General features: G+C 48.8%; 1 protein-coding gene across 5 annotated transcripts in view; it reads left to right on the forward strand.

Moving 5' to 3' along the window:
- Esrrb (estrogen related receptor beta) overlaps positions 1–18,388 on the forward strand; it is a 157,306-nt gene that overhangs the window by 96,645 nt on the left and 42,273 nt on the right. For all 5 annotated transcript variants that reach the window (XM_029484330.1, XM_029484332.1, XM_021179323.2 and 2 more), the window contains one exon: positions 13,265–13,674. In XM_029484330.1, the coding sequence (XP_029340190.1) occupies positions 13,265–13,674 (410 nt within the window). The remainder of the gene's footprint in view (positions 1–13,264; positions 13,675–18,388) is intronic.

Raw genomic sequence — 18,388 nt, forward strand, 5'->3', positions numbered from 1 at the left:
TGGGAATCTGATGGGGGGGGGGGGGTAGATCTGATAGTCACTCTCAGAAGACTGGGGGTCCAGCCTCTGTAGAGCATTGGCTGTCCCCCTTCTCAGACCCTGTTTCTGTACTGATACTCAGCCTGTGACCTCCACATCTTCTCAGGACTATCTGAAGCCAGTTTGGCACAACCAGTTCTCAGCCTGTCCTTATTACTTCTTATTCAATTAATACTTGTCTGTGTTTTAGTTAGGGTTTCTATTGCTGTGATAACACACTATGGCCCAAAGCAACTTGGGGAGGAAAGACTTTCTTCTTATAGCTTGCAGTCCATCATCCAGGGAAGTCAGGGCAGGAAGTCTGGAAGTAGGAACTGATACAGAGGCCATGGAGAACTGCTTACTGGCTTGCTCCTCATGGCTTTCTCAATCGGCTTTCTCATACACCCCAGAACCACCAGCATAGAGGTGGTGCCACCCACAAAGGGTGGGGTCCTTCCACATCAATCAACCAGTTTTTAAAATGTACCAAAGGTTTACCCATAGGCCTCTTTTCTCAACTGAGATTCTGTCTTCCCAAGTGACTCCAGTTTGTCACAAGTTGACACAAAACTAGCTAGCGCAGTCTATCAGAGTTCTAGGCATAGGCGGAAAGCAAGGGAGAAGCCAAATGGAACTCCTAATCTCATGGAAGAATAGGGTTTGATCTATGCAGCCAGAATAGGGCAGGTGGCTGTACCTTGGTAGAGCCAGGAACTGGCGTGGGGCAGACCCTTGACCCCAATCCCAACACAAGTGAGGGAGGAGGTGTTGTGTAACAATTTCCTCTCATTAAAAACAAACAAACAAGGCTGGGTGTGGTGGCGCACGCCTGTAATCCCAGCATTTGGGAGGCAGAGGCAGGCATATTTCTGAGTTCGAGGCCAGCCTGGTCTACAAAGTGAGTTCCAGGATAGCCAGGGCTATACAGTGAAACCCTAGTCTCGAAAACAAACAAACAAACAAACAAACAAACCATTCCCTCCTGCAGGGGAGTTCCTTAAGCAGGTAAACAACTAAAAAGTAGCCTCAGGAATTCCCTGAAATTGATAGGATTCACTAGGCTCCTCCCTGCCAGGGTGAATAAAAGCAGAGAGTTGCTTAAGAGAAAGTAAAAGTTAAGCTGTCAAGAAGACTCTCCCAGGAGAACAGCTCAGAGTTCTTGGAGATCAGACCAGCTGCCTGGAGGTTAGACCAACAACCACCTAAAGAGGACACTCTCCAGCTTGTTGAGCAGCCTGCAGGCTATGCAGTGTGTTCCAGGTTTCCAGCTTTTGGGAGCATGCTGGGTGGGTTTTGGTGATGCAGCTGTCTTTGAGTCATCTCTGCTCCTGTGAGTCACCCCAATAAAACTCCTTGATTCATCAAGCTGAACTTTGGTGGTATCCGTACTTTGCTTTGTTGTGGGTTCCCTTTCTATCTCGGATGAGAAGACCAATGTTATATCTCTCCAAGAAAAGTTTTGTCTCACAGCAGAAGGTCATCAGGCTGAGATGGGGCAACCCTGGAGGCAAGTGGGCAGGAAAAAACCAGCAGAGGCAGTGGGCTGATCCTGGACGGTCCCAGGTTGGGTAAAATTCCTTGGTTTATGAGTATGGGACTGTCCCCTTTGTACAATAACACACTTCAGTGTTTCTCTGACTTTGCAACCCCTGCCAAGATATTGATTCTTTCCCTCCTGGGCCTCAATTTCCTCAGTTGAAAAATGGGAAAACAAGAGCTAGGCACAGTCACACATGCCTATAATCCCAGTTGATGGTAGGGCTGAGACAAGAGGATTGCTATGAGTTCCAGGCCAGCCTGGTCTACGAAGTGAGTTCTAGACCAGTCTGGCCATAGAATGAGATCTTGTCTCAAAACTGTTAAAGGGCTAGGGTGAGTTTGGGAGGCAGTAAAGAGCAGGGGAGTGACAAAGCCCACCTCAGCAAGTTACAGTGAATGAACAACCTCATACATATGTGTCCTGTTCCTGGCAAAGAGCAATCCTTCTGTAACATTGTCAGTGTTGCTGTTACCAATATCAGACCTGGACTGCAACAATGTCAGTGATGCTGTTACCAAGATCAGACCTGGCTGCAACAATGTCAGTGATGCTGTTACCAAGATCAGACCTGGACTGCCAGTTGACTGTAGAGCCTGGTTCCTGTCTGTCTCACTGAATGAAGATGCTTTCTCATTTGCCTTGATAACACAAAGATAAAAAATTGGCCAAGGATAAGGGAAGGATGCTGAGCCCCATACGCAGCTAGTGTCACCTGTGCTGTGCATAAGGGCACATAGAAAGGGCCACTGCTGGGATCAGAGAGTGGATAGAAGTGTCCGTTCACTGAGCTTGCACACACTGCTTTTGGGGACTATGCATGAGCTGGCAGTAGTAATACACATGAGAATCTGGTTTGTGGCGGGATGGGGCGACAGCTGGGGTGTGAGGGGAACAGAGGTCTGCAGTGTGCACCAAGCACCTTAAGTGCTGACTTCCCTGGTTGTCCCTGGGATCCATAAACAGAAGTACAGTGCCTAGGGAAAAGAAGGTGCCTGTCATTCATTGCTACCTTTCTCAGCACTGGTCCGAGCTAACCAGGAGAGCTCTCCCACTTTAACAGCCATGGGTCTCCCTGTCCCTCCTGCAGCAGAGCTTCCCCTGAATAGCCTCCTTCTTTATTTAGGCCTCTAATCTGAGAAGTCTCCTCTCTGGGCACACCCATTGCCTGTTCTTTAGGATCCTCATCTCTGAATTTGCACCATGTGGTGCCTTATTATTGGTATTAGGGGCAGCATTGGTGCTTACATCCTATAGTCAGAGTATTGTGATGGTAACCCAACCAGAAGTTGATCTTGTTCCTCTAACAATTCAGGGAGGGTGTTTGACAGGGAAGCTTTACCAGGTGATCTGTGTCCCAGGCTCCTTCCACATTGTGACTCTACTGTCTCTTGAGTGCCCTTCTGAATCCTCTACCCGTGGCCTGCTGATGGGGCATGGAGAAAGGGGATACAGGGACAGAGTCAGGGAGGATGCAGTGAAGAACAGAGTGCTCTGGGAGAATTTTATGTGCCAATAGGAGAGTGGCTTACACCATCTGCCTGTTCTTATTTCATTGGCTAAGACCTGGTTGTATAAACTGATGACATGTCACTCTGTGGTGTGGTAGGGGAAGGTCTTTTTTTATTGTAGATATGAGAACAAGAACAGACAGAGGCATCTGGAAGAGTCCAGATCAGAGAAAGAAAAGAGTAGCCTGAGTATAGCCAGCAGACTGGATACATCCAAGGCTGTCTGTAAGAAAGCAGAGTAACCATAGATCAAGAGTAGAGAGGGCTCAGCAAGAGGAGAAGGAGCAGAGCATGGAGAACATGGTGAGAATAGCAGGGTTATATGGAGGGTGAGCTGCTGGGGGTTGGAAGCCCACGAGCTGGAGGGAAGGGAAGAGGTGAGAAGGGCTGGGATGCCAGCCCAGACTCTGAAATGTGTAACAGGGACTTACAGAGCCTGCAAGCCAGCATGGACTTTGATACTGTAGAGGCCACAGCTAGCCATGTGTCCCTTCTGCCAGAGGTGAGGAAAATGATTCCCTTTGGAAAAGGGGAGCTAGCTTTACATGTTCCTGGGAAACGCTAGCTTTTATCTATCCACCAGAAAATCCTCCTGTGGTTCAGGTTGAGCTCATTTCTGGATAGTTGGACTGCCTGGGGAATTGGAGTTCCCCTTTGGACCTGACACTAGTCACATGGTTACTTCCAATGCAAGGGCATCTTGGAAGGAGGATGGCTATTGGGTGAGCTCTTTGCTATCTCAACTGCATTTGTGTGTGTGTGTGTGTGTGTGTGTGTGTGTGATGTTTCATTGCATTAGTGACATCTTTGAGGAAAAGCCCCGTTATTTTCTGAACCACCATTTAAACTACACCTCATGATTAACTTCAGGTACATTCTCGTCACCCAGATGGCAAAATGTCCGGTGAGGGCGGGGCAGGGAATGTGCTGCCTAGAATTAATGCAATATGGTATTGTCTGCCCTTGAGGGCAGAGGTCTGTCAACTTTGATGACTAGAGGAACAAACAGTAGGTTGTATTGTAGATACTCAAAGGACAGCCATTGAATCATGCTTTCAAGGGCCTGAAGCCCCCTGTGTGGACTCACCTCAGGGATGAAGCCCTGCTCCGTGGTTTGAGCAGAGATGCAGCAGAAGAGCCTCCCAGAATTCTCTGCATCGGACTCTTGTTCTTTGTTGCTGCCGGCTTCAATATTCTTCTTTTCCACTGCACATTGGAAAGGTGCATGACCTTACTCAACAGTGGAACTCTGTGGCTTGCAGTCCCTGGCCCTGAGGAGGCAGCTCTAACACCAGAAGTCTTCTGGGAGGAGTTGGTAGCCTGTTGTGGGTCAGGTACCCAGCCCTGTCAGAGAGAGAGAGAGAGAGAGAGAGAGAGAGAGAGAGAGAGAAGTGTGTTGGGATTGGACGCCAGTCAGTTCCCCAGAAGCACCTGAATGATGGTACCTTTTGCCTGTGGGAACTTTCTCAGTGGAAGCAGCAGGTGTGTGAGTCTATGATTAAAGGGGATGGATGGACAGATATCTGGAGACAGATGCATGGAGAGAGGGTAAGTATAGACGTTCTACCCATTGCTAAGTAAGGATGGCAGAACTCCTCATGAGGACAAGAAGCTACCATGCACCAGGGTCGTCTCTGTGTCTAAGGTGTTGATTCTCAAGACTGCCCTGAGAGATGTGCATTCTCGTACTCTTGCTCATACCCCCATGCCATGAACGAGGAAGCTGACGGACCCATCGAGAGGTTAAATAACCCAGATCATGACCGGCAGAACTGGGGTTCAAGTCCCCACTGTCCAACTCGAGTTCAGCTGTAAGTCCCTGCCTGTGACTCCTGCGAGAAGAAAGTCAAGCGTGTTTCAGCAGCAGTCTGTAAGGTATCTAGGCCACATCACTAACTGACCCAGGGTGAAATATATAAACAGGTTCAAGACCGGTTGTAATAATAATTCACAAATATTCACAAATGCCATGTCGTCTTCAGTAGTCAGACTTGAGAGGTGGGATAGAAACAATTTTAACATTTACATTTTTTGCATTATATGTGAATGTGCCCGTGCCCACCCCCATGTGGATGGTGTGTGTGTGTGTGTGTGTGTGTGCGTGTAGTTTGTTCTTCTACCATGAGGGTCCTAGGAATAGAACTCAGATCAGCAGACTTGGCAGCAAGCGCTTTTACCTACTAAGCCATCTTGCTGGCCCTTTGAAGTTTTTTTGTTCATTTATATTTATTTTTATGTGTTTGGGTTTTGGTTGTTTTGTTTTTCGGTCCCTTTTTTTGTTGTTTCTGTTTTATTTTTGAGACAGAGTTTCTCTGTGTAGGCCTGGCTGTTCTGGCACTCACTCTGTAGATCAGGCTGGCCCTGAACTCAGAGATTGGCCTGCCTCTGCTTCTAGAGTGCTGGGATCAAAGGCCCCCCGCCCCCCCCCCCCCGCCAGTGTTTGGGGTGTTTTGCTTGCATGTGTGTCTGTGCACCAAATGTGTGCCTCGCCTCATACCCCCAGAGGTCAAAGAAGGCATCATATGGCTGTGGAGCTGGGGTCACAGATCATCTGAGCTGCCATATGGGTGCCATATGGGGGTTGAGAATCAAACCATGGTCCTCTGGGCTGAAGTTCTTAAAGGTAATAGTGGCCACCTGTGCCACTGGACAGGGACCTCATCGCTGTCCCAAGGCAGCCACTCTGTCTAATGGTTTCTTCCAGACATCCCTTCTTCCTGCTCTGGTGTATACGGCCTGAAAACAGATGGATAAAAAGCCTCAATTGAAAGGCGCTAATTACCTATCATTATTTTCCCTCGCCGTAATTTGCGTGCAACGAGATTTCCATCAGTTGTCTGGGATCAGCCTGGTTTTGACTAATCTTTCAAGCGACATGGTACTTAATTACAGATTTCTGCCTGAGCTCTGGAGCATGTGAAAGGAGGAAGGATGTCACTGGCGCTGTTATACTGTTAAGCATTCAGTTGTCCTGGGTCCCAGTGAGCCCCAAGGCGGGGGTAGGGGGTGGGGGTGTGTGGGAACACCCTGTTGGGAAAATACTCCCAGGGAGGGGACTAAAAGTAAAATCCAGACTTCACAGAGGAAAAGTGTCTGAATAGCAAGGTGACCTGGAATGGTGGCAGGTGGGTGTGGCATCCTCTGTTACCTTAGTTTCCAGGGCAATTCCCCCAGCTCAAGGCGTCTAAGCCCTACACTTCTGGGGCCCTGCTTATCAACCTGTCTAGTCCTCTAGTGGCTGGGACAAGCAAGTTTCCCAGGCTATGGTTACCTAATCTAAAAGTGGCCAGGTTAGGCGGAGAACTTGAGAACCTGTGGATCAGTGGCTGCTGCTAGGCAGGTGTGTGCCTGTCAAACTCACAGCAAGGATAAAAAGCATCTTCTATTAAAATGAGCAATTCGGAGCCGGGTGTGGTGGCGCACGCCTTTAATCCCAGCACTCGGGAGGCAGAGGCAGGTGGATCTCTGAGTTCGAGGCCAGCCTGGTCTACAAAGTGAGTTCCAGGACAGCCAGGGCTATACAGAGAAACCCTGTCTCGGAAAACAAAAACAAAAACAAAAACAAAAACAAAAACAAAAGAGCAATTCGGGCTACTAGGGGAAAGGTTTGAATTCATGAAACTTCCGAATTTAAGAAAAGATCTGCATCTGTAGTTAATGGACATCAGTGCACAGAACCTGGATTATCATAACGCTAACATGCATTATCCTTGGCCCACCCATTTCTTCTCTTCTCCTTCCTCCTCCTCCTCTCCTTAAGTTCAATGTAGTAAGCACCAAGAAAGCTGGGACTTTGACAGTCACTTACATCCTGTGCACTGTTAAAGGCATGCTGCTTTTGTTGTTGTTGTTGTTTTTGTTTTGAGACAGGGTCTAATGGCCTTGAACTTTCTGATTGGTGAGGCCAGCCTTGCATTTCTGATCTCACCACCTCCCTCCCCCTGCTTCCATCACCCTGGTGCTGGGATTTTAGGCATGTACCAATGTGTCCAACCTTCCATAAGGGCTGGTTTTAAAGAGTCAGGAGCTCATGTGGTTGAGGCTGGTCTGAAACTCTTTGTAGCCAGCCTGCTGTGCATCCCTTGGCAGGAAGTTTAGGTGTGATCCTCCCAGGTGCCTGAGGGTCTGAGGCTCACCTAAGGGTCCCTGGCTTCCGGTTAGGTCAGCGATTACTGAGATGTGTGAGTCAGTATCTCAGACACCCCCCTGCCCCCCAGGTGGATTCGCAGTCCAGGTCTGTCGGTCCTCTTCATTTGCCAACTCCTCCTCATACTAGTATTTTGGCAAATTCCTTTCATTTTACCCTCAATTTTGGATGAGGGTGGGGTTTGTCAGCGAGCGCAAGTCAGCTACTTGCTAGATTTCTCTGGAAGCTCTCCGCGGGAATTAACACAGGAGCAGCACCCGGGCTTTGCCGGCTTGGGACCAGTGCTGTTTGGAGTTGGTTACCTCCTCAGCTCTGTCATCGAGACACCCCTGGGAAATAGAGGCTGTTCCACTCATGAGCACCCCAGGTCCAGAGAAGGCACTACCTGGCTACTCAGAAACAAATATACTTGGAGGCAAAACTGGTATGTTTGGCACAGATGTTTGCCCCTGCCCTCAGGTGCGAGGCATTGCCTGAGCAGAGAGCCAGATGGCTCTAGCTAGGGAGACAGGTTTTTTTTGTTGTTGTTGTTTTTGTTTTTTTCTTTTTCTTTTGTGACTCAGATTTTTTTTAGTGGTGGGAAAACCACACCCCACAGTAGAAAACAGGCAAGCCAATCTATACTGCCCTCCACCTGCCCACCCACTAGCAGGTTACCTCGAATAGACCTGTCCCAGGATTCCTGCTAAATTTATGAGTACCAGTTCTCTTCCTAGCATTTGAGGTTCTCCTAGTTCCTTTGTAGGTAAAGAACCTTCAGCCCTGTGTAGTGATGTCCAGCAAGATGGAGGCCACATTTAATCAGAGGGTAATGACATTGAGGCCAAGGTGGCTCATTGGGCTCCAGTTACCAGGCGGATCAAAGAGAAATGATGCCTCGTGGGGCTTCGACCACCAGTGATTGCTCTTGCAAAGGCCATGAGATGGGATGCCTCTTCCCTTCCCACAAGGAGTCAATAGTTATTGATCCAGCCAGCCCCAGACGAGGGACTGGCCTGAGCCCCCGCCTAGAGCACATCAGGCTTGCCTCATACTCTCATCCAGAGACTGTACCCTTCCTGGACTTCTGCTTGGTAACCTATCCACAGTCACCTCTAAAATCTTTTCATTTTTAATTTTTTTCTCCTTTGTGATTTTTTACTATGTTAGCCCTCCTTGGCCTAGGACTGAGCTGTATACCAGGCTGGCCTTGAATTCACAAAGATCCACCTGCTTCTGTGTCCCAAATGCTAGGATTTGGTATGTGACAACTTTTTGGAGCAGAGTTTCCAGCAGCCCTGGCTAGCATCCTACTCAACTCACTGTGTACCTGAGGCTAGCCTTGAACTTCAGACCCTCCTGTCTCTACCTCCCAAGTGCTGGAGTTGTTGGCAATCGCTGTCAGGCATGAGTTTTTGCAGTATGGGGGATGAAGCCCAGGCCATTATACAAACTGGGCAAGCACTCTACCAGCTAAGCTATATGCCCCACCTCTCCCCTACCAGCTAAGCTATATGCCCCACCTCTCCCCTACCAGCTAAACTATATGCCCCACCTCTCCCTTCCCTTCTTAATATCAGTAACTGACAGAAAGCGCAGTAGACTCTAATCTGAAAATCTGAGATCAAAATTTGCCCCCAAATCTGAATTCTTGTTTTGTTTTGTTGAGTCCAAGGTATCATACACGGTTTTTACCTGAATTGTATCCGAAGTAGTAGGCAAGTATTTCTAATAATTTAAAACTTGTATTCATTAAGTCATTAGACTTGTAGCATCAGGATAGTTTTCCAAAAGCTCGGGATTTGGGGGCTGGCCCTGGGTTTCATCCCCAGAATTTAAAAAACTAACATATAAAATTACTTTCTGGCAGATTGATAGCCTTTGGAGAAAATAAATCCCTTGCATGCTAGACTTTCCCATCTTCCAGGTCGTATTATTTGTATTCAAATATCCCAAAATCCAAACAAACAAACAAACAAAAACAAAAAACCTCAAATCCAAAATACCTTTTGGTCTGAGGCATTGCATTACAAACTACTCAATCAGTGATCTGCAGTCTGTGTTGAGAGAAATGGGGAGGAAGGTTTAGTGGGGCGGAACTAAATTAGTGGTCCCGGGAAGAACTGAATTGCTTGGGGAAGACTGGAAAGTATGGACTGTTATTCTTAAATACTTTAAATTCCTTCCATTCTCAATGAATGGCTTCTCATCCCAGATGAGACTCACACCAGTCCAAAGTGTATCCTGTCCCCACACCCTGCCTTGTGTGTAAGCAGGTGCTGCTGACTGCGGGTAAGGAAGGCACTTCCTTCCCCCTCTCCCCCCCTGCCCTCCCCCCATCCTCCACCTCCCGCAGCCAAACTTCCTGAAGAATTGTCTGCCTTCACTTCCCCTCTGGCCATTGCAACACTACATCCATCCCCACCATAAAGGTGAGCCCGCTCTGGAGCCAGGCCACCTCCTAATGACTAAAAGAACAGAGGACACCAGCCCCTTCTTCCTCAGGTTCACCTTGTGGCCCCAGATGGCTCTGACCATTACATTTGCAACAGGCTCTTTTTAGTCTCTTCAGTGTGCATGTGTTTGAAGAGGGGGTGCCTGTATGTTTATGGGGGCTAGAGGTTGACATTGGGTATCTTAATTATAATACACTTTTTTGTTTGTTTTGAGACAGGGTCTCAGCCAGAGGAGGTGGCACATACCTTTGATCTCAGTACTCAGGAGGCAGAGACAGGTGGATCTCTTGAGTTTGAGGCCAGCCTAGTCTACAGACTAGTGAGTTCCAAGACAGCCAAGAATATATAGATCCTGTCTCAAAAAAAAAAAAAAAAAAAAAAAAAAGCCGGGCGTGGTGGCGCACTCCTTTAATCCCAGCACTCGGGAGGCAGAGGCAGGCAGATTTCTGATTTGGAGACCAGCTTGGTCTACAGAGTGAGTTCCAGGACAGCCAGGGCTATACAGAGAAACCCTGTCTCGAAAAAACAAACAAACAAACAAAAAACAAAACAAAAAAACACTAAAGAAATAAATGCAAAGAAGAGAGAGAGAGAGAGAGGGGGACGGAGGAAGGGAAGAGGAGGGAGGGGTAGGTGTGGGAGGAAAGTAAATAATGACATCGTTAAGTCATATGCCCCTCTACTGGGAGACAGATACTAAATTACTGGCTGCTTATCCTACACCAGCTCTGACTGAGACCAGGATCCGGTGAAGGTTTCTGAATCAAGACACAAGGCTGGGGAGGAAGCCAGGGCTTGGGAGCACAACCTGACCCCTCTAGTGTCTTTCAGTCAGAGCAGGCTTAGTTTCAAGACTGGGAAGGCAGAGGAAAATTGTGGCCCATACCCTTCCAGGAGAAGCTGCAGCCTCCCCTCCGCTCTCCCTCCTGGTAAATGCTTCTTGTGCCTCCAGAGATGAAGGGGAGCAGGGGCTTATAGGGCACACTCAACAGAAGCGGCTGCTGGGACTTCCTGTGTCAGGTGTAAATTGGGAAATCTGTGGTGCTCTCAGAGCCTTTGGAAGGTTGGGTGGAATTACAGGATTTGTGAGTTCTGGTTCCCCCAGGCCTTCACACTGAGCCCAAGGTGCTGCGGAGAGGAACACAGCTGAAAGCAGTCAGCAGGGAAAGCTAGAGAGGGTCAGGCATTCAGTCGAGAGGAGTCAGCTGCCCAGGGAGAAGGACAACGCTTTAGGCCGTGTGCTCAGGCAGACTCCCCTCCAGATGGTGCCCTGCTATTCCCTCAGGATACCTTGTTGGTGGTTAGACGAGTGGTCGGTAGCCAGGAAGATCACAAAGCATCAGTCAGAGATGCAGAAAGGATCCAGAGGAGACCCTTAAGTGGGGACCCACCGCTTATGATGCAGAGAATGGTCAGAAGGAGAGGATCCCCAGGGTTGAAAGGAACATTCCATCTAGAACAGTAGGGACCTGGGGACTCAGTCTTTACCAACTACGAACGTGGGCTTGCAAGCTGGAGTGCTGGGCCTTTACTGGGCCTTTCATTCCAGTACCTGAAGCTCGCCCTCTCTAGACAAGTTCATGTGCAGGTGAGTGAGTGACACCCTCAGGAGGTGTGCTGAGTGTCATTGCACTTTAGTGGGACCAAAAGCCCAGTCACATTACCAACTCTGTGGTCTCGGTTTGAGGCTAGACTAGGAATTGCTATGTGGGTGTAATGATAAAGCCCCTGTCCCCATTCCCTCTGGAGTGACCCTTTTCATGGGCACTTTACTAAAACGAGGAGCTCACAAGCAAGTTACCTGTAAGTGGCACAGGAGGAACGGATCGCCACCCATCCCCGCAGCTCTGAGATCTTCCTTCCTACCCAGGAGTCTTTCTTTCTGTGTTGTTTCCCCTGCTCTCTTTCCCTTGTTCTGGGTGCCTAAGCCGGTACGGACTCTCTCCACTGAGGCAGGCCTGGGATCAAGGCTACTTTCAGGGATCATACCTCTAGACAGTTTTGTTTCTTGGAGACAGGGTCTCTCTTTGCAGTTCTGGGATACTTTGTGTAGACCAGACTGGCCCCAAACTCGAGATCTTCCTGTCTCTGCCTCTGAGGTACCACAATATTTGAGACCATCTACTTAGGCCTCCTGCCTCAGACCCAAATCCTAACTGAACATGTCGAACAACCAGGTTCCCCTGAACGGTCCTTCAATCCAGTCCCCTTTATATGAACTTAGCTGGAGAGACAGAACTCCCAGTAATGGGAAAGGCATGGTTAACCCACAGTTTTCAGGGGTCCCAGAAGATCTGCCTCATTGGTGAGTCCCCAAAACATTCCAGAAGGTTCTGGGCAAACAAAACAAAACAAGGTGAAAGGATGATCGTAGGTGATGAGCAGAGTGCTTTTGGGCTTTATGTGAGTTAGGGGTGGGTGGGTGTTTAATCTCTAAAAGAAAAAAAAAACAACTCTGGCTAAGTGTTACATGGTGGCATGCCAGGCTTTGAGGAGCATACATACCTTTAGTCCCAGCACTCAGGTGGCAGAGGCAGGCAGATCTCTGTGAGTCTGAGCCTAGCCTGGCCTACATAGTTCTAGGCTAGCCAGAGCTACACAGAGGGACTCTGTAAATTTACACGGTGGTACAGACCTGTAGTCCCAGTTTGTTCCTGGCTGAGGCAGTAGGATACAGAGTTTGAGGTTAGCCTGAGCTACTTAATGAATTTTAGGCCAGCCAGGGCTTCTCTCAGAGGTTCCATCTCAAAAAGAGAAGGATTAGGAAGCAAGGGGGGGGCGGGGCTGTGTAGAATTAGGTTTGACTGATACCTTCATGCGTTCTCATGGAGACAGCCTTTTGGGGACTGGGGGTGCTGGATGCAAGCTGGATTATCTCAGCTAAGAAGGAAAAATAGAAGCCAGAGCAATGGTGGAGCGGATTCCCCCCCCCCCCCCCGGGCAGGGGCAGAGACAGGGGGAATCTCTGAGTTTGAGGTCACTCTGTTCTACAGAGCAAGATCTTGGTGGCCAGAACTACACAAAGGAACCCTGCCTCGAGAAACAAGACAAAATAAACAAAAAAGCAGAAAAAGAGAAGACAGGATCAGGAATCACACTTTAGATTGGACCGCCATTATCCAGCCGGAACCGTCATTATCCAGCCCGGACCGCGGAGGGGGGGGAGGGGGTAAACTCACTTGGTGCCTTTTGGTTAAACGGTCCCTCTTGGTCCAGTTAGAAAACTTGGCAGTCTTGGTGACTGTGAGGTCCTATTGAAGCAAATCCCAAGCTTGGACTTCACAGCTCTTTGGGACAGGCACATGGTCAGCTTCCATTTTTTGTCAGGTAGGCAGGTTGGCCAAATATTTAGGAGGGACAGCTAACATCTTGCCATCCTTAGGCCAGCAATTTGCAAAAGACAGGGTGTCTGATTTGAAGTTTACGAATTCAAAGTTTCTTAGAACTCTGAAGTCGCAGAGACTTTTCTGGAAAGCAGCTACAGACCTGGCCACCCTTGCAGCTCTCCTACGTCATACCCGTAGACACGCCCATGTGGCCCGCCCACTAGGGCCGTAGCCCCGCCCAACCTCTCACCTCGCTCGGAACTGACTCCCGCGTTCTGTGTTCACAGGCTGCTGAACCGAATGTCGTCCGAAGACAGGCACCTGGGCTCTAGCTGCGGCTCTTTCATCAAGACGGAGCCATCCAGCCCGTCCTCGGGCATTGATGCCCTCAGCCACCACAGCCCCAGCGGCTCGTCGGACGCCAGTGGTGGCTTTGGCATGGCCCTGGGCACCCACGCCAACGGTCTGGACTCGCCGCCTATGTTCGCAGGTGCGGGGCTGGGAGGTAACCCGTGCCGCAAGAGCTACGAGGACTGTACTAGTGGTATCATGGAGGACTCGGCCATCAAGTGCGAGTACATGCTTAACGCCATCCCCAAGCGCCTGTGCCTCGTGTGCGGGGACATTGCCTCTGGCTACCACTACGGAGTGGCCTCCTGCGAGGCTTGCAAGGCGTTCTTCAAGAGAACCATTCAAGGTGCGTGGTGGGCAGCTCAAGACCTGGATTCAGGCTTTGGGTGGGGACCTTGGTCTACAGGTCTAGTTGGGTTATTCTCTAAATTCCAAGTCTCGTTTCCTGGGGGCAGAGGTGCTCTTAGAAGTCTCCTGATCTGTGTCTCCATGTTTCTCACTCTGGGATCCTAGACAAGGATTTCAACTCTAAGACTCATAGATATACCATGTTTCTTCCTGCTTGGTCCCTGAAACGCCGTAGAAAGAGCCACAGAAATACCTGATCCTGGACAGCTCTCAACATGCATGCTGTCCATTGCATGAGCCCTCCCTCCAAAAGCCTATTTGTGTGTGTGTGGGGTAGGGGGGGGGATGAGGGGAGGAATAGGTGTTAACTATTATTTGACTCACTATCTCATACTTTTGGCTGTCTTTTTGCTTCTATCTTAATCACACCTGTAGAAAGGTAGGCCCGATTTCACGTGGGCAGGAGCTGACTGGGATCCTGGAAGCTCTGGGCTCTTTTTCCATACATTTGCATATCACTAGGGTCACATGCTGATAGCCCTTGGGTATTCAGCTCTTTCATCTGGGTGAATGTGTTCGGGAGTCCTGGAACCTCCCTCTGTGCAGGTGAGTGGGGGATAATAATGGTGGATCCAGTCCTCATTGGGTGATATTCTTTCTGGCCCTGTGGGGCTGGGAACGAGAATCCTAATGCTTCAGACTTAGTGGTGAACACTTAACTGGCAGCTGTTGGTCAGTCAAGACGTCTGGCGAGCACCATCTATGCAGGTAACCTAGAAGGGCCAATTCCCTCCAGCCTAGGCAGACACGCTCCCATACCCAAAGATGCTGGCCATTTCTCCCATTCTGGCTCCCCACCTTCACCCCCCACCTACATTCCATTTACCTTCCCATCCCCCCCCCCATCCCCTACCCCACCTCCACCCCACCCCACCCCACCCCACCCTCCTTGTCCTGCCTTTTGGCTTCAACATCATTCTGTTCAACTATTCTCACCTGACCACTTTTGGAAGGCATTGGCTAAGCTTCCCTAGGGTGATTCTGTTTATTCAACAGGCTTATGTTTGTTAATCTCATTGGATAATGATCTATTAGACCAGTTGAGGGCATTAAAGGTTGGGTATATTTACAATTCTACTTAACCATTCGGAGGCTGGGCTAACCCACCAGGCTTCTGGGTCAGACTGACACTTGAAGCAGCTCTTACCTGTGAGCTCAAGCTTGGGTGTGCTGCCTCAGTTCCTTTATGTGCTTTACAGAGTGAGTTTTATTTTTAGGGTTTTATGTAGCCCTCTGTAGGCTCAATTTATTGTGTTAGCAAGACTGGTCTCCGATCGCCTTCTTTACCTTCCAAATTTCCACGTGCAGGGACTATGGGACGTTCTATCATCACCACACCTCGATTTTCCTTCCTCTTCTTCCTTTCCTCCTCCTTTTCTTTTTTCCCTATTGGGAATTGAACTGGTTGTGTGTGCTTATCAAGGCATGCTTGTAGAAATCAGAGGACAACTTGCTGGAGCAGGTCCTTCCTTTAACACGTGGGCGAAAGCGTATCAGGAGCCTTGGCAGTAAGTGTCTCTCGCCACTGAGCCATCATGCTGGCCCCTAGCTTAATGTTCATTGCTATTTTTACTTTTAACAATATCACTTACCGTACACTTTTACTATAACATCAAGTTCCATCGTTCGGAACAAGCTTTGTCATAGGTGTATATTTAAATAAAGTAGTATAATTACTTTGATCTAATAAAATTTAGATTACTAAACTATTTTAGGGCCTCTGAGATTGCCTAGTGTAAATATGCCTGTCACCAAGCCTAATGACCCACGTGACCCACGTGGTGGGTAACTTATGACCTCACATGCACACACACGGGCACACAAAATAACTAAACTACATTTAGTCCATTGTGGTCATGAATAATATTTATTTGGTGTTTTGTGACAGGATCTTACTGTATAGTCCTAGCTCACCCAAAACACATGAGACCCACCTGCCTCAGTTTCCTGAGTACTGGGATTAAAGGAATACACTAGCTGGGCAATGGTGGCGCATGCCTTTAATCCCAGCACTTGGAAGGCAGAGGCAGGTGGATTTCTGAGTTTGAGGCCAGCCTGGTCTACAGAGTGAGTTCCAGGACAGCCAGGGCTACACAGAGAAACCCTGTCTCAAAAAAAAAAAAAAAAAAAAAAAAAAAAAGGGCTACACTAACAGGCCTGGCCACGAATGATTCTCCCCTTCCTACAGAGTTTTGCTCTGTAGCTCTTGCTGTCCTGGAACTTGCTGTGTAGACCAGGCTGGCCTCAAACTCAAAGACCCCTGCCTGCCCCTGCTTCCCGAGTGCTGGGACTTCAGGCCTGTGTCACCACCGCCCAATATGAACAAAATCTCCCTTAGAATCTTTTTGCCGAGCCAGCCTGCCTATGTGTAGGCTGAACACATACGGCCATCTTGTTGTATACTAGGAGCAGAGACAAGCAGTGAAGGCCCCTTGGGCTGCTCCTGCTTTGTAGCCCCCTTTTGGTGCTGGGATGTGACTCAGGATATGGCACACGGGGCATTTGCTGCTCTATACCCCTGCCCTTGGGTGGAGGGGACCTCACGGTCTTTACAGGTGAAATGAATGGTATGGCAGATGGGTGTGTCTCTTGCTTCAGCTGGTGCCCAGAGCTTACATTGAGCAAATGCTGGCCACATATGTTTGAAGCATGGCATGCTACCGAAACACGGGCTTTTCCTTGTTAAATTGGGAAGTGACCTTGCAGGTTTGTTTTATACTCCTTAAAATTATTATTATTATTTTTTTTTTTTTGAAAATGGGATTTTAGAAGACAACGTTTTCTCCTTTACGTGGGTTTCTTTAAATGGGGCAGAGATATTCTAGATCCGATTTTCTAGGAACCAAGGCTGGTATGTATAGACCTAGAGCCTCTGCCACCCCCTTTCCCAGGTACCTAGGGAAGATCTGTAAACAGTATTAATTACGTGCTACCGTGAAAAGGATACAGATCTTCTTCCTAGAAGTTGGCTGAATATCGTGGCCCTTATCTCCGGGAGAGGTCTGAACTCATTACAAGACTCCCTCCTCTCCAGAGTAGGGGGAAAGCTAGCTTAAGGCCAGAAGTTGGCCGGATGCTCTCGCCTTATTAACTCTTTAGTTTTGTGCTGACGAAGATTGCTATCACCCTGTAGCCCTTGCGGGCTAGCTGGTCTGCCTCTGCCTCTCACCCCGTGGTCCCGTGGTTTCGCAATTCTCTAGGATGGTTTGATTGTTTCCGAATGGAGTCAGCAGCAAAGGAATGAAGCATTTACTCAGACATTCCTACACAGTACCCAGCAGGAATTTGAGACCTGCTGAGGAATTTTGGTGTCTCCAAAAAAAAAAAAAAAAGACAATGCTAAGTGCCTAGGGGTCTGCAGGATCTGCAGGTGTGACAGTCAGCTGCAGAACGCGGCAGCTTTCTCTTAAGCAGGGTGATGCAGACCATTTTTCTTTGTGTGCACGGTCAGGGAGGGTATTTCCAGGACTGAGGCGCTGTATGGGCTCAGTTTTGTTTGTTTGTTTAACTTTTGAGACCTGGTTAGCCCAGAATTTGCTATGTAGTCCAGGCTGGCCCTGAATTCCTAGATCCAGCTGCCTCCTTCCCGTGTGCTGGGATTGGAGTGGCACAGTGCCAGACTGGAACCTAAACTTTCTCGAGGGCAAAGCTAGAGTTCTATGGAACTACACATCTCAGCTGCGGGCCTTCTTTTAAAAGTCTGGCTTTGTGAGCTGGTGTAGTGATAGAAGCCTCTGAAGCCCTGGGAGGCAGTGGGAAAGCCAGCCTGGTCTATATTAGCACGTTTAAGGCCAACCTGGGCTACATAGAAAAAGGTTTAGTCTGTGGATTGACAACCAAGCACCTGTTAAAAAAAAAAAAAACAAAAAACTTCTGTAGGCTCTGAGCACAGCAGAGGCCCTGACTCTGCCATCCCTTCCAGTTAGAAATTTCTGTCTGCTCCGTCCTTTGAGGAAGGAAGTTTACAGAAACCAGCACTTGATGACAGACATTGGGAGACCGACCACCCCTGGTGGTTCATCCTCTGGGCTTGGTTGCAGATGAAGAAGAGGGGTAGCTTGCCTGGACTAGCGACTAGCGACTAGTGACTTAGCCTGCCTTCAACTTTTGTAAATCAAGTAGTTGATGGGACCCAGACACTAGCATTGACTTATTGTCCCCAACACGTGACTGAGTTGAAACAGCTGTCTGTTGGACCCCAAAAGCCTAGACCTTTATTTTACTAACCACCCCTTCTAGAGCAAGGTACAGTCTGTCCCCCAGCTTCTGCCCTTTCAAATCAACTCCAGTGGTGTAAGTGGAATGTCAGAGCTGGGAGCTGCTAGGAGCATAGCCCAGAACAGATGAGCTCAGAGATAATCAAAGGCACCTTACTGCCGACAGACTAGTGGCTCCAGGCAGAGGGAAGATGGGGGTCTGATTGAATTTGCTAGCATATCTAAAGGAGGGTTTGTGACTGTCCAGGACGATTAGCCTGCCCTTGGAGCAGAGAGACTGGCAAAGGTGCCTTCCTGCCCAGGGAAAAGGAAGCTGAAGCTAGGGGCAGCCTGGGTGTGATGTATTCAACGTTCAGGTGATATGATTAATATCTTCCTGACTATGACCTAGTTCTCTCAGTCAAGTTATGAACTTTCTAGCTAGGTAGACAGGTC

Source organism: Mus caroli, unplaced genomic scaffold (assembly GCF_978045245.1).
Source record: "Mus caroli unplaced genomic scaffold, Mus_caroli_1 scaffold_14, whole genome shotgun sequence".
Taxonomy (NCBI): Eukaryota; Metazoa; Chordata; class Mammalia; order Rodentia; family Muridae; genus Mus; species Mus caroli.